Raw genomic sequence first — 15,766 nt, forward strand, 5'->3', positions numbered from 1 at the left:
TTTTTACTACTCAATTTAAAGAAGAAGAAAAAAAAACAACAACCACAAAAGAACGTTATGGCCATTAAGTGTTTTCTTTATAGTTTTCTTTGCATATTCATTTGCACACACACTTACGGTTTGAATAACAGGTAACATCTGGGAGAAATAATTTAGACAATAAACAAACACTGACAAGCATCCTTGGGGCTTTACACTCACACACACTCTGTTCTCTGATCCATTATCACACCACTTTCCACTGCACATCTGTTACAACACATGTGCGTGTGATATCATTTTTTACATAATCCATCTCTGGGTACACAACAATATCACAACAAAACACTGCATCAAACACGGACTATCTTATTTCCACGTTGCATTTGTCTGCATCACAATACCGCTGATAGCTTAACACCTTGATATGGAACTGGAGTTCACATTTAACTCATCTGTACAGCACAACACGCTGTGCTTGAGCACGACCCGATCGCCCTTCTCATAAACACTTACGGAGACAGAAACACAGAGCGATTCACTGACGAGGAGAGAGGCCGTGACCTAAATGACTCACCAGTCACAACTTTAACAGCTGTGCTGAGTGAAGATGACATAACACGGACTAAATCATCTCTGCTTCCCCCCTGAGGCAAAGATAAAAGCACTTGATGCCTCTCCTTCTTTTGCTTACACCCTCTCCCATCCAGCATTCCTGCTTCCAAGTGTCCTGATTTATGGTTGAAACAATGCGCGCGGCTCCCGCGGCCCGTCCCCGGTGGAATATGTGTTTGACAGCTGCAGAACCGCAAGAGCCGAGCAGAGAGTGCTAAAGAGCACGGCCGCTCTGTAAATCAGCTGCGACTTAACAGGAGTCTTTCAAGTAAAATCCTTATGCGGTAAACGTTGCAATAAACTGAAGCTAGCATGAGCCAATCATGGCGTTCACTGCGGATTTCATGAATTACTAACTACACAGACAGATGCGACCGTCAGTCAGTGCATATAATCAGTCCCGCTGCTGGAGACTTGGAGAAACAGGACGTAGACCAACAACAATAATTACAAACCACTTACAATATATGTATATACACATTTAAAATAAATATTCTCTGTACATTTAAGTCATTCATGAACATTTCATTAGATTTCAGTAGATCATTAGATGTTGATGACAAGATTATGCCTCCCTTGATATTCCTATTGTGTATCATTAGCAAATAAAACACTGTAAGAACGGGAAAATTGGCGGAATAAACTGTTACAGGGCGAATCTAGACAAATACAGAGTCCAAACAGATGGAGTGAATGATGGGGATGCAGAGCCTGCTGAATATGTCAAGTTGGCCCGCAGCTGTAGCTGTAAGCGTAATTAAGACGGTGCTGTGAGGTCAGAACAAAGTAGGAGGAATTCAAGAGAAATAAAACTACGACAGGGGCTTACCCTGCTTGGCAGGGAGAGATACGGGACCCCGTAATCGGGAAAAGAAAGTTGCAAAAAGTGCTGCATAAATTTACAGAGAAAAGGGAGAAAAAAACAGGGGGACTCTCTCCTCACTTCGGGGATGCAGAATCAAAGTCTCCCCACAGGTCAGAGCTGCCTGTCGAGGTGGGGTTGGGTGGAGCCACAGAGTTGGAGTTACTGGAGTCCAGGTCTAGCAAACACCCTGGCAGTTTGAAATCAAAGAAAAAGAGAGACGCACATCTGAAACTTTAATACACGTCATATGTTATAATCTGCAAACAAATTGTCTTTTTGAGGGATTAAAAAAGTTATCTGAATGTCAATACAAGGATTTCTCAAATAATACATCAGCTCTAAGCAATCGATAAAAATATAATTTCACCAGATAACAAAAAAATATTGTCCTACAACTTTTACTTACAGTGGTATTCGCACTATTTTCCAGTTTACCCTGGTGGTATCAGTGATGCACACGGTTTCAGTTTTATGCACTGAGCTTTCTAGATCTCGACCTCTGAAACTTCTGCCGCCACCCAAACACAATGGTGGTAAAGTATTGAAAATTTCCACTTGAAACTCAAAACTAGTGAGTCTTTTCCCACATTTACTCTGGACAAACCACACACACCGCGCCACTAACAGGACAATGATTTCAGATAGACAAGCTTTTGGAATGTTTTTCAGTGCTTTAAACACACATTCACCTCTGCTCTATACAGATGGCGGAGGAAATCTTACACAGGCATCTACAAATCTTAATACACGAAACCGAAACCACGCGCATGATTAGATACCACTAGAAGAGTGTAGAAAACCATGACACAGTTTAGCTCTGTAAACATCTATGCTACAGAAGCTACAGGAAACACTATTTTCTAAATGAAAGATATTTAAAAAAAATATGTGTCATAGTTTTGGATAATAGACCTGCGCAACACTGTACTCACTACATCAACTATGAAGACTGACTTGTGCTTCAATGGAAACAGACAAGCTCAAGGAACTAATCTTCAACACTCTGATTCATTTCTGGAAGCATTTTTTTTTTCAGTTTGACTTCTGCTTTAAGCAGGTCAGATCCCCCACTGTAAATGAAAAAGCAGCGCCCAAACTCGAAGCATTAATGGAGTAATAAGGTTCACCTTCATTTGCACTATAAATCAAAAAAACTGCTTCTGACATAAATTAAAAACTGGGCTCAACCAGCAAACTGCACAGATTCACGACCTTCACATTAACCCCTGAAATACACCTGCCGCTTGTCTGTGAGACTGTGTCTCGAGTGCGGTTTTCTGTTGCCTTTAGCACGGCTTCAAATCACAACAGGAGAGTTTCAGAAAACTGTGCATGTGGTCTATTATTTTGAAAAGTGGCCAGATTTCTATACCTGACTTCCTGCCCTCCTTATTGGCTCTGTGCAGCTTGACAGTCGTTCTATAAAAAAACTGACCCGATGCTATTTTAAGTATCGCAGACCAGAGCTGCTGCGCTGCACCTGGTGGAATTGCAAGCATCATTTTGAGCGTAGTAGTGACACAGCATTAAGTCAAATGTAAGCGATGAAGAAGCCTATGCGGTGTTTAAAAAAAATTCACAACTTGAAACTCTTTAGGACTGTGCACAGATTTGTCATGTTATAAAACTGAAAGTGAACAGCATTTCATTTCAACCGGGATGTTCTACCTTGAGTAGAACTTTTAACCAGCTCCTTAAAGCCCTACTTTTCTACAGAGTAACTGCATCAGTAATTTCCATCCACATATGCTCCTCCTGTCATATGGAGTATAGCCAGCGACTCATGTGACTCATTTGTTTTACTTTTGGGCTGCACATCACCAGCTGCTAGCATCTCCACCTTTGCAGCCTTCTTGAACTCAACGATCTGTTTTTGCCTCGAGTGGTGAAATAAGTTTGTTGCTTCCATTGTGCTGTGTTTGGAGTTCAGTGAAGTAGCTCCCTCTTTTACTAAATCATCATCGGAAGCTGACATGCGACTCTCGCAGTCAGACATGCCTGGGCTTGTTTTCTTATTGTGCATGCTAGGGAATGTAAACACATGGCACCGCTCTATCGCTGATATCACGATACGACGCTTTTAAATCACGTAAAAATTTATTCCGGTATCATACTGGACGATATGATATACCGCAGCCCTAGTTCTGAAACCTCCTTTATATCTTTTCTTAACCTCATAACATTGTAAATTGAGGTGAAGATTAAACATGGGGTTGTTGTTGGACTGTTACATACCAGAGTCACTTCCTCCTGCTGATGGTTGTGTGTTATGATTTGTTGATCTGGAAGAAGGGGGTGGAGCCAGTTTGCCCCCAGGGGGAGGCGGAAGGAGCCCAAAGCCGCCTGAACTCTGTGGACGAGACCTGTCCTTCTTTTTCGATTGCTAGATAAGATATAGATGGAAGGAAACAAAATCTGTGCATGAATGAGGGTATATCCAGTATGATTGATGCTTTTTTAAACCTAGCAGTAAATATATGCGATGCAATGCATTTGAGCTTGACAGAGACATATTTGTACAGCTTTGAAAAAGGCCTGAACACCACACTAGTACTATGAAACTCTATGAAAATAAATAATACCCCAATGTTCAGAGTAATGGTCTGTCCTTCTTTGAAGCCCAGGTCCAGCTTTGGAGTGGAGTCTGGAGCCTGAGCCTGCTTGCTAAATTCAGTTTCCTGTTTCACCCACCTGAAGAAAGCAAGGGAGGAAAGCAGTGATACAAAAATGTATCTTAGGAAACACTAAAGGAAAAAAATACACTGACAACTCAATTAGTCATGATTAGAGCTGCGTTCACAGAGCAGCTTCATACTTAAAGTGGTCCTGAAGTGCAACATTGAAGTCGAAGGCATCGCTTCGGTCTCCAAACCCAATGCCTATGAATGCAGTGCGGCCTTTGAGAAAAAAACACAAAGACAACAATCAAGTTACAGCAGTAATAACAAACAAAATAAACCCACAGGTCTCTCAGAATGACCTGCACACCGTAGCACAAACTGGCTGAAAATGTGCTGTACAGAAACAGAACTTCTGTAATGATCACTGTCCCTGCATTACTTTAAAAATGAAGACCTTTAAAATAAAAATCAGGACTGAACGAAATTTGAATTATGTAATAAAGTTTTGTCTTTGCGAAACAAATTATGGATACAGCTACTCCACAGTTCAGTAATCTCTAAAACAGACAGTATGTGATTCTATAAAAAATATTTTAAAGGCTTTAAAAAAATACCCAACATTCTTTAATTTAAATTTATTAGACTTTTAAAAAAAACCCACATCAATCCGGATAATGTCCTTGTATCCTGTTCAAACACATTTTTTTTCAATATTTTATGGCTTAGCAATAATTGTTTTACCCACCGTTGTCGTCCATGATGCGCAGCACAAAGTAACGGCTTGAGTCGCTAACTGTTTCCATTGCAACTCCAGGATACTCGTCCACTGGTGCTTGGGCAAAAAGCTCCCCTGAAAAGATATGTGTTCGTTATCAGCTTGGCAAAACAGTCTGAAGGTTTGATGGAAAATGCCACGAGGTAAAGGACAGATGTGAAGGAGAATAATTAAATAAGTGTGGAGCTGGTGAGAATCTGACTGCACTCACAAAAGTCTCTTAAACAATGTGACGATGACATCATTGATGTCGACTGTGTTGAAACTACAGGGCCCTGAAGATGGACTACAAAAAGCTTATTTTAGATACTCACCTATAGCTTTGTATGTTGCAATATGTTTCAGGTGGTTTTAAATAAACAGGAATATATAGCCTATAAAGTCAGTAAAAATCCCGGTCATACTCAGATTAGTTGGTCATCATGTCCTCACTTACTTTAATAAAGGTTTATGTGATTCAGGTCAGATGAATTCATGATAATCTTAAAGGCAGCAATACAACAACGGATATACAGTCCTATGCAAACATCCTGAGTATCCCTCATCATTTCTTTATATTATCAAAATCTGATGGTACTTCTTTGTTTTCATAATTCAATCGATTTGGACAAGTTCACCAACATCATTGGCTGAAATGCAGCCCCAAACCATGGCAGAGTCTTCTACACGTTTTGGAGATGGCTGTTGTACCTCCTCCGTACATACTGATGACTTGAACTGCAAATTTCAGGTCTTTGCTGTAGTTTTTCCTCTTAAGGACAAGGCTTTCTGTTCATCTGCTTTAGACAGTGTCTTACACCTCCCACTTTTTCTTTTTTCCTCTACTCTCATCCAGTTTACTCATTTTTTAAGGATACACTACACACCATGCTGACATATGCCAAATTTTTGGGAATCACCTTGCTGGTACAAAAAATACTATTTTGTGCTCTCCAACGGTGTTATTTTTGGCATTTACTGTAGATTTAACTAAAGACATGGGAACAAATTATGTGTTTTTGTGACAAAGTGCCTAAAGGTACAAATTAAACTGGGTTCTTTCCTAAGTGTTATGTGTAGACACAACACTGGTTTGTCACTTGAGTCAGGTGTCTTTTTTTATGCTTGAATGAGTCACAGGTCAATGTTAAGCAGCTTAACAAACAAACAGAAAAAAAACATTTCTCTGAAAATGGTCAGGTACAGGGACTGGACCGAAAATGAACCAAAAAGTAGTCAATGTCCATAAAAAACAACAACAACTTTTGCATGGTACTATAACGTATTCAAGCTCAATTACTGTAAACCTTAAACTCACTTTGGTCATTTTAATACAGCTATGAATCTCTTTCACATTGTGTCTTCTCCCCATCACCCCCAGTTGGTCGCAGCAGATGGCTGCTCCTACCTGGGCCTGGTTTCTTCCAGCTAAAAGGGAGTTTTTCCTTCCCACTGTCACCAAATCTTTGCTCAAAATGGGTTAGTTGATTGGTGGGATTTACACTGCATTATTGTAGGTACTTTACCTTATAATATAAAGCACCTTGAGGTGTTTGTTCTTGTGTTTTAGAGTTAGATAAATAAAACTGAATTGAATAATCTTGATTTTCTAAATGATTTACTTCATGATGAAGATTTTATCACAGCAGTTCTGTGTCCACATTTAAAGGCTGCTATTCCAGGTTCAAAACATATCATCAGGTTATGTTAATTCAAATTTACATGATCTGCATCACCTATTTGTTATTCTGATTGTTCTGCAGGACATTACTTGTATCCTATGCTGAAGGAGGTAGTAAATAAACCACCTTTCTTTAGGATTTAAAGAATCAGACCAGAACTTGTAATTGTTGCCATGTTACGTGAATGGAAAACAAAAGGTGTATTTTACAGAAAACAAGGACATTAAGTTTCTAAAAAATGCACTGATGCAGCCTCCAGACTGCTCACTCGGCTGCAGGCTGGGTCACCTTGGAATCGATGAGTAACAGAGGGGCAGGGTGACAAACAGGAGACTATACAGTGAAGTGATTTACAGCAGCGACAGCCCGGTAAACAATGGCACTGCCCTGTCTGCTCGTCTCTCACCAGAGACTTTGTCTTCCAATTTCACGTAGGCTACTTTGCCCCGGGCCGTCACACGCATGCGTCCCGTCCAGTCAGGAGCATCCAGCTTCCAATCAGCAGCCCTAAGACACGCACACACACACAGAGGTAGATGTTGTGATGTAGGTGAATTGTTGACAGTTTACTCAGACTGATGTTGACAGAGGAGGTGAATAAGCAAGACACAGGAAAGTTACTGTTATGATTTGTCATACTCAGACACACTCATTTTCTACGTGTGCAAAACGTGACTAAGACATTTCACTGAGACATGGGGATGAAATATTACATCATCACCCTTACTCACAATACATATGGTCAGCGGTTAACCAATCCTGTGGCTCATGGGACCTGAGGCACATGCTACTGTTTGGTTGGTGTAATGTCCAGTCAGAAGCAGCTGCAGCAGGTCATGCTGAAGGACCAGCCAATGAAAAATGGGGTAAACAAACCAATATCGACCTCTTTATAACATATGCATTATCTGCACAGTAAAGACATAACAATGGATTGAGGTGACCACATTGGCTATGAGCCAGGACATCCCATGTTTAACCCCTTGACATGGAGCAACATCAAACAATGTTCAAGCGTCCTTGAGGAGGACTCTAGCCTCTCTGCAGCCTCAGGGATGCTCTTCTGTTTGTACTTAAACGACAAACTAGCGAAATTAGGACGTGTAGCACGCTGTTCTCAGCTGATAGCTGATTTTAAGTGCCAGATCTCTCCTGATGTGTCACAGGATGAAAGCACGAACACAGACAAACCGAGAGGGATGTAGCCGATCCGATACAGTCGTTGTTAAGTGGGCTAACAGGGCCCAGTACAACCCTATGACCTTGTAAATACACACCCAAAAACAACCTGCTCATAAACTACCGCCGCCGCTACGTGAGGCTTCGTGACTAGCGGATGAGCTGGGTAGGTTGGTAGGCAGGTCGCTGAGGCAACGGCTTCTAAAGGCAGCAGCAAGCGAGCGCTGGGTCAGAAACCTCCCCCATCCCTCACCTGATAGCCCGGTTAGATGTTCTCGGTGGGATTCGGTAAACGTTGACTTCAGGTTTGACACAGAGGATCGACTCATATTCGAACTGACCATCAGTCGCCATCTTGACTTTTACTCAGTCGGAGTACGCCGGTGGCGGTGATGGTGACGGTGTGGTGTGTCCGCGCCGCGTTAACGGCTATTTGACCGTAATAGACGGTGTATTTGCGCATAAGCGGGTCCCTCTGCGCCATTGCTACCGACACGTTGCTACATTAAAGGGGTGTTACGCACACATTTTCTACGCTAGATCAAAAGGAACAAATCAAATGATTAATAGCTCTTGGTTGTATTATGGGATTGTTTTCGGTTTAACTTTAAAATTTTGATATTAAGCCTTTGCTGCTTTGATTACGACCTTTGTTTTTCGACTTTATTGCCAGAGTACAGTTTAAATGTGAAAAACTGGAATAGTTTTTAACCATAATCCACGTGGATTATGGTTAAAAACTATTCCAGTACAGTTGTGGGTTATGGTAGCTACTACCTACCGGTAGTTAGCTTATCGGCCCAGAATAATTGGTACTATAAAACTATAACATTAATAATGATTACCGTTCGCAATCAATAACACAATCCAGTATCTGATTGTAAAGTACTTTATTTGACTTCGCTACAGATACAGCAAGCAGCAGCTACCCAATGTTACAAGCCTTGCCACAACTTGAAAGCATTTTTTTCTCAGTTTTTCTAATTCTCAGTTTAGCTCTTGTAGTGATGGTCCAACACCAACATATCTTTTTCTCATCAGACTTAATAATAGACTTAATGCTAACTTCAGAGGCAGCCACAGGTTTGTTTTACAGTCCAAGAAGCTTGAAGGCATCTCTTAAATCTTCTGTGTCACAGGGCTGAAAGAGAAAAGGCAGAACAGGACATTATTATCATTCTGAACACATCATTATTTCGATTGGCCTCATCCTGCTTGCCTGAGGGAAAATATGTTGTGTGTTACATGTTATACCTGGAGGATGCGGTTGAGTTTTCTGGCCAGACGTACTGAGTTTCGATGCAGATCTTCCCAGGCCTTAAATTTGCTTTGCTGAGCCACAAAAGTCTGCCAGCAGTAGAAGAAGTCTTAAAACAATTAGCAAAATAAGTAATTGTTACTGATATCCAGGAAAGGACTATTTTAGGGAATAGTGCACAACTCTAAAGTCAAATATGTCTCTACTTTTTCTGTTTATCGCCCACATATGCATAAATTCATTCATCCACCTTTGTAACTCATGACTGTGATGTGCACGCCGACTTTTTTAAGCAGCCTGAGACCCTCTCTTTCACGACTGTCCTCCATGTCACAGAAGTAAAGACGAGAGACAAAGATCCTGAGGCGAAGGTTGGGTGTCTGTTTGAGGAACTGGGCCAGTCTGGAAGAGCAGTTTGCACAGGGAGACCAGGAGCAGAACCAGGTGATAGAGTAGCTGACCCTCCTCTCCCCATGAAATCCATACCCAGATAGACCAGGGCATAATGTACTAAGGTGGCGCAGGAACAGCAGCTGCAGAGAAAAATAAGAATAAAATAATCATTATACAGCCTTCATTCAATTGCTGTTTTCTCTCTTGCTACTGAGCAGACCCTTTTCATATCTTCTCCCACTTTACCTACCTCTACATGGCAGCCATTGCGATTGCGGAGGTGTCCAAAGTCAAAGGACAAGGAGTCAGGCCCTACTCGTCTTTTTACTACAAAACAGAGGTATGTTTCATGCCGGCCCCTTGCCCAGCGCACATTCTTGTAATGATAGAGGAACTTTTTTCTGGGCAAAAGCATACTGAAATAAAGGGAGAAAACATTAAAGAGCACACTGCAGTAGACACAGCACAGATTTAAAAAAAACAAGATACAATTTAAAAGCACGCTATGTTGAATTTATCAGTCAACATTTCAGTGCAAAAGGTGTGGCAGCTTTGTGGTGTCAGAAAGTTTCCCTAGTCATTCGCACAATTAATAATTTTACACCACTAAGGTCTGAGACTAATTCTTATTACTACTTAGATGAGTCGCTCATTAATACAAGTTTTATCTCTTAAGTTAGCACAAGTAATGCATGCAAAACCTGTGGTTAACCAAACACAAGTGATGGACAGTCAGAAAGCGGCTTACGTTCACTCACAAACCTTTTCTCACTCTCAGTTTCACGACTTTTAGTGAAAGCAGGACAGTTATTCATCACTTGTTAATACTGAAACCCTGATATAACTCACGAGTAAAGGGTCATAATTATTGAAACAGATTTCCAATGACAAATCTTATAATGGCATCAAAAGTATCGTAGCGTGGTAAAAGAACTATAAAAAAAGCGTTTTTTTTTTCTTAATTAAATAGTTTGCACGCACAATTTGGTCAAATAGTTGTTGTTTGGAACGATAAATGCAACATATAAATATAATATATCCATTTTGCTCACCTGTCTAGCTTTGCAATCATTTCAAAAGACGCGCTTTGCCACTCGTCGGGCTTGGGTAGCATAAAGGAAGGTAAATGAGAAAGAGTGAAAGTGTGTTTGTGTGTGTGTATGTGTGTGTGTGTGTGTTGGGGGGTTAAAGGGAGGGAACTGAGAAGATATACCTCTAAACATAAACATCCTGCATACAACACAAGGCAGCATCTGGTTGGACAGAATGATTTTTCAAAGATAATTTGGGGAGGCGTGATACAGAAGAGACGGCTGGATTACACCGTGCTGCTGCTAAGCAATTAAAGTTGTAATTGGATTACTCACTGGCCAAATGTTTTCTTTTTGAATGCTTCGTGGTTCTTATGTTTATTTAAAGAATTTGACATCTGTTTAAACAATGATTAAAGTGAAACCATTCTTTTGGTGAAAGGCAATAAAGGAATTTTATTGGAGGGGGAGATTACACAACGCAGATTTTAAAAAATAATCCGAGGGACCACACATGAGAGGAGCGTTTGACGTGATTTGTAACCTTTGGAGTTTTTACAGACGTCAGTAAATGGAGCCAACTGGATGGAACTTTCCAGACACTTAAGACTCATGCAGTCACAGGCTCTCAACTGTTTGTTTTTGCCATATCATCAAGTAAAAGCTTCCAGATACCGTCTCACCTTGATTTACAGTGCTATTCAGTCTTTTCCACCTAGCTGGTCCCCCCTCCCCACTTCCTCAGGGGCCCCAAGATTTGGTGGAGTTACAGGCGTTCCCAGACGTAACACGTACTTTGTATTTTCATCTGGGTTTTCCCAAACTGTGTCAGGATGGGAGCAGACCTGTAATCGACCCACCTCGTCCTACGTGCCTGCCGGACTGGCTGGCCAGCTGACCGACCACAGCGTGTGGATAAATCGCACTCACAAGCCTTTGAACCTTCAGATGCTGTCATCGGTTCGGTGCCAAATCAGGATGTGTATTATTTTGCTTCTTTTTTGCTCAGTCTGTTTTAGCTTGGGCCCAGTCTGCTCACTCAGTGGCACTGCATGCAGGCATCCTGCTTTCCCATGACTCCCCTCACCCTCTCATGCACTCTGTGGTTTGGGGAATTCACCGTTTCCCAGGGTGGCTGTTTTTGGCGCTCATCTGTGTGTGTATGTGTGCAAGCATGTGTGTGTTGGCCATCTGTATGAGCATGTCATTAACACAGTCTATATGTTATACATCATCTGGAACAAATTTATCTAATTTATCCTGTGATTGTGTGGTGCCCCCAAATTTAGAGTGATTCATGTGTGTGTGTGTGTCTACATGCACTGAACAACCTCACATCATATTGCATTACTCTGACAGCGCACTAAGCCTAATGTCTCTGCACATTTGATCTTGAGCGCATGTGTCTTTTCTGGACTTCAAGAGGCTGATCAAATGCCAAACTATATGTAACCACTTCCCAACCACCTCTCTGGGTTTGACCACAGTTGACCAAGGTCATCTCACAGTCACTCATGAACACTCATGCGTGCACTACCACCCCTCCTGTGCACTGTATGAATGTGTGTGTGTGTGTGCTGGAGTAGTACCGTATGGCCAGACATGCATTTAAACCGTAGTCGAGGATGGGGGGGACCGGGTGTAAGAAATGCCAAGTCATACTTTCCGAAACCCACCCGCCCACACCCTGCTCATGCGCGCACAGGCACACACACACATACACACTCACACAGCCATACCGTGCAGACGCATATGACCACAGTCACAAACAGACTTTCTTTCCAGTGTGTGAACTCACATCTGTTTCCTGACAACAATAATAGCTACAGATCAGGCGGGTAGAGGCCCAGCTTACAGGTGTCTACTGTTTGGCAGTCACGTGGAAACAACCTGATGATGACCGAGAAGTGTCACAAGTAAAGACTACAGCTTTTACAAGGCGAAAATGCCCTGACCACACACTTACTCGTGCATGCTACAACACCGCTGTGTTACTAGGTGTTTCAGCTTTGTCATTTAAGTTAATTAAAGGACGGCGATTTTCCACTATGGCTTGGCTTGCATGATTTAGCAGCAAAGTATAGGCCTATATTTGCCTTCACATCAGGTGTGATATGCCTCCTTCCCACACACATTAACACTGCACAAACATCCTGTGGTGTTTATGTGTGGCAGATTGATGCTATACTGACATCGTCTGAGGTTAGCAGTGGGGTAGACTCGCAATGCAAGCGTGAGGGCTGCTAACCATATTAAGGTTAGCCTCAAGCAGGGGGGTTGTGTGTATTTCCCCACTTAGTCATATAAACTGCCATTCACCTGCAAACCACACACATGCTCAAGTCATAATATCTATGTATAACTTTTACATAGCGTGCTACAATCTCCATACAAATGAAAGCATAACTGATTTTGATTAAATCTTTGTAATAACTCAGTATTTTGGGGATGCAGCTAATAGCTACTTTCTGCAGAATGAATCTACATGTAGTATTTTAGTGATAACGTAAATTTAAATGGAAAAAAACAAAAAATCCTTGCATTTATGATGCTGTGACCCACAATAGCTTCTAATTTTAAAAAAAGATAATACAGTTTCTAGTGTATAAATTAAAATGAATGAAAGTGGAAAATAATGATTTATTTCCTCTTCATTAAGGAAATATAATGTATAATTGAACAAGAACGCATTGTTAAAGCACTATATATTTTATCAATTAACACTAGCATTAAAGTATGCACTCTCTTTGCGATTGATAACTTTACCATCGCCTAAAATATAACATAGAAAACTAAAAGTGGAAGAAAACGTTATTGAGGTTGTGCTGTTTTTGCAGCCTCATCGACCCACAAGCTATTACGAAGGTGAGCAGCGGCAGTCAGGGAGTGCAGAGATAAAAGTAGATAAATTCTGCATATTCACGAAACCGCACATACTTCCTATACAGTAACTGTACAGCCTCCTACACATCTGTTTGGTTTCACACAAAGAAATGCGTGCAGTCTCACACACTCACACACACACGCGCGCACACACACGCACCTTTTACAGTGTTGATTTTGCTTAAGAAAAGGAACTGCACAAACACAGCTAACAGATATGAAATGTAGTTATTACTTTATTACAAATGCTCAGAGAACAGCACAGCTGAGGCATGATCATGCAATCTTTGAATGATTAAATAAAGAATCCGTTTTTCATCTAAATGAAAATGACGAGATGATAAAAAATAAACTCAAAACAATGAATCCTCGGGATAGCAGCACACTCAATAAATAATCGAATAAATAACACAAAGATTACAAAAATGAAATACTTGAACATGCTGCCGCAGAAATCAGACGCACTTCTTTACCTTTTAAACTGCACGTGTCCATTAAAACTCAATCACAAGTCTTTGTAATACACTTTAGTGAGGGGGTAGCCCAGGAAGCCTCTCTCAGGACTCTCTTGTTTCAGTTCCATATCATCTTCATCACTAGTTTCCACCCCAAGCTGGCGATAACCCAGTTTCCTGAAGAAGGCTTCCCCCAACTTTGAGGGGTAGGGGACGTGTGCATACACTCTGTGTGCCCCTGTCTCCCTCTCTCTCTGCTCCAGGCTTTGGACAAGCAGCCGACCGAGGCCCTCCCTGCGGTACCAGGAGCCTGTCACCAGCCTGCAAATCCTGCTGATGCCCGCTCGTGTCTCGCCCTCCCGGAAGATGCAGCCCAGGATATCTCCCTCACACTCTGCCAGCCAGACCTGCCCTGCTGCCTGCTCCCTCTCTGGAGTGATCTTTTCTGTTGTCGTCTCTTTGTCCTTGTCTTTGGATCCAGCTCGGCGCTTTGGCTGAACAGAAGTAATATTTAGCAACTAGTCTTAAATAAAAACTGCTCCAAAAAAAGTGAATTTAAGCAAGTCAACAGACTAACCTTTTTTGTAAATGGTGTCTTGCCACTGATCCGGCAGTAGGGATTCTGCAGGGTGTCATCCTGTGCCTCTCTGTAGCTGCTACCCACATAGTCCCAGTAGGGCCGGCTGCTGCCCAGGACCCCGGTTGACCGCGGCATGGTGATTTTGAGAAAGACAATTAACAGGAAGACAGGTATAGCAAGGGCCAGGATGAAAGAGTGGACAAGGCAGCGCAGAATTGAGGAAAACACAGCCAGGATGAAAAGGCAGAGTGGGCGAGTGAGGATGTGGAGGATGAGACGATTTTCCGTGCCCTCGCAGCCCTCCTGCAAAGAAATTCATGCACTTTTTAAAAAAATAAAGGGCACTAACCTCAAAAGGATTTGACTTAATACCCAACATGATGAAGCCCAAAGCATTGTCTAAATACAAACCTTGATAAGGGCTTTCACAATTTCGATGTCCTCCTCCTTCATCCTCTTTATCACCACCTGGTCAAGCTCCAGCCTCACCATATTTAGGCTTTTTGCTCAAACAGCTGGCCTGCTCCAACGCTGTCTTACGTTGCAAACTTCAGCATCCACACCGTCTGCACAGGGAGCCTTGAAGAGGAGTGGATGGATAGGAGGATGTAATTCTGGTGAAACGCTTGTGGATGATTTTGTTGGACAGTAAGATACTGGTTAGTGTTTTTTTAAACACATAGTATGACAAACGTGACGTAGTTAAAATAGGTCAATACATTTCAAAACTATGAAATGGACTAGACTTCGCTTCCACTGAGCCAGTAGTTGCATTGTAACAGCACACCCACGCTGGCTCCAAGCAACAAAGGCAGATGGAGATTATGGGGGATTTGCAGCCTGCAGCACCGTTTTTCAGTACTGTATAATTCACATACATCAAGCTTTCGTCTTTACATTTAACAGAGATCATCAAAGGTACACTCGAAAGCGAAAAGACCTGGTTCAAATCCTTATATGGTTATTACGAAGTGCTGCGGTCTCCTGACACATTTAACCCCCAGATTCGCTTACCTTCTGCACAGAGTACCTCAGATCAAGCTGAAAGGTGGGAAACGCGCTCTGTGCGTTTCTGTTGGTTTTTAGCCCGTGTACGTTTGGTACGTTTCACTGAATGACCATCATATGTTTTCTTGCAGAAAGAAGGGAATTATGAATACAAGCTTACTCTATTTTATGCCCGTTATACGCTTTCAATGTGGCTGCCTACGCCATTTGCGTACGTAAAACTTACACTGCGCAACTGTTACGTGAATAGCGAACGCAACGTGACAGCGCTGCGTACGTCTGGTGGCCGCTGTGACGTCAACCAAGTTCCAGTCTGGATGGAGTTACAGTGGCAAAGTCGCTGCTGTATGCCACTTTATTAGGTACACCTGTTTAACTGCTTCTTAATGCAAGTATTAAACCAGTCAAGCCCATGGCACCAACTCAATGCATTTAGGTCTGTAGGCATGGCCAAAACTACAGC

General features: G+C 42.0%; 3 protein-coding genes across 4 annotated transcripts; all 3 read right to left on the reverse strand.

The window, feature by feature from the left end:
• Nucleotides 1-3: 3 nt before the first annotated feature.
• LOC146659238 (adaptin ear-binding coat-associated protein 1-like) lies at nucleotides 4-8,127 on the reverse strand. Its single transcript, XM_085423186.1, has 7 exons — nucleotides 7,949-8,127; nucleotides 6,923-7,023; nucleotides 4,826-4,930; nucleotides 4,275-4,356; nucleotides 4,042-4,150; nucleotides 3,695-3,842; nucleotides 4-1,646 (listed from the first exon to the last, which is right to left on the reverse strand). The coding sequence occupies exons 1-7, from the start codon at nucleotides 8,047-8,049 to the stop codon at nucleotides 1,534-1,536; spliced, it is 759 nt and encodes a 252-aa protein (XP_085279312.1). The 5' UTR covers nucleotides 8,050-8,127; the 3' UTR covers nucleotides 4-1,533.
• A 658-nt stretch (nucleotides 8,128-8,785) lies between these two features.
• Nucleotides 8,786-10,460, reverse strand: aicda (activation-induced cytidine deaminase). Its single transcript, XM_085421848.1, has 5 exons — nucleotides 10,399-10,460; nucleotides 9,597-9,762; nucleotides 9,204-9,486; nucleotides 8,950-9,062; nucleotides 8,786-8,836 (listed from the first exon to the last, which is right to left on the reverse strand). Exons 1-5 carry the CDS (start codon nucleotides 10,458-10,460, stop codon nucleotides 8,786-8,788), a joined length of 675 nt encoding a protein of 224 aa, XP_085277974.1.
• A 3,020-nt stretch (nucleotides 10,461-13,480) lies between these two features.
• On the reverse strand, nucleotides 13,481-15,519 carry nat14 (N-acetyltransferase 14 (GCN5-related, putative)). Of its 2 annotated transcripts, none has more exons than XM_085421849.1 (4): nucleotides 15,310-15,519; nucleotides 14,707-14,874; nucleotides 14,293-14,598; nucleotides 13,481-14,209 (listed from the first exon to the last, which is right to left on the reverse strand). In XM_085421849.1, exons 2-4 carry the CDS (start codon nucleotides 14,785-14,787, stop codon nucleotides 13,766-13,768), a joined length of 831 nt encoding a protein of 276 aa, XP_085277975.1. In that variant the 5' UTR covers nucleotides 14,788-14,874; nucleotides 15,310-15,519; the 3' UTR covers nucleotides 13,481-13,765. The 2 variants fall into 2 exon arrangements, with proteins under 2 accessions (XP_085277975.1, XP_085277976.1); XM_085421850.1 differs by having other exon boundaries at nucleotides 14,707-14,920.
• Nucleotides 15,520-15,766: the final 247 nt, after the last annotated feature.

This window comes from Rhamphochromis longiceps, linkage group LG11 (genome assembly GCF_057381845.1).
Source record: "Rhamphochromis longiceps isolate RC_006_pf linkage group LG11, R_longiceps_female_GT1.1, whole genome shotgun sequence".
In the NCBI taxonomy this organism is placed as follows: Eukaryota; Metazoa; Chordata; class Actinopteri; order Cichliformes; family Cichlidae; genus Rhamphochromis; species Rhamphochromis longiceps.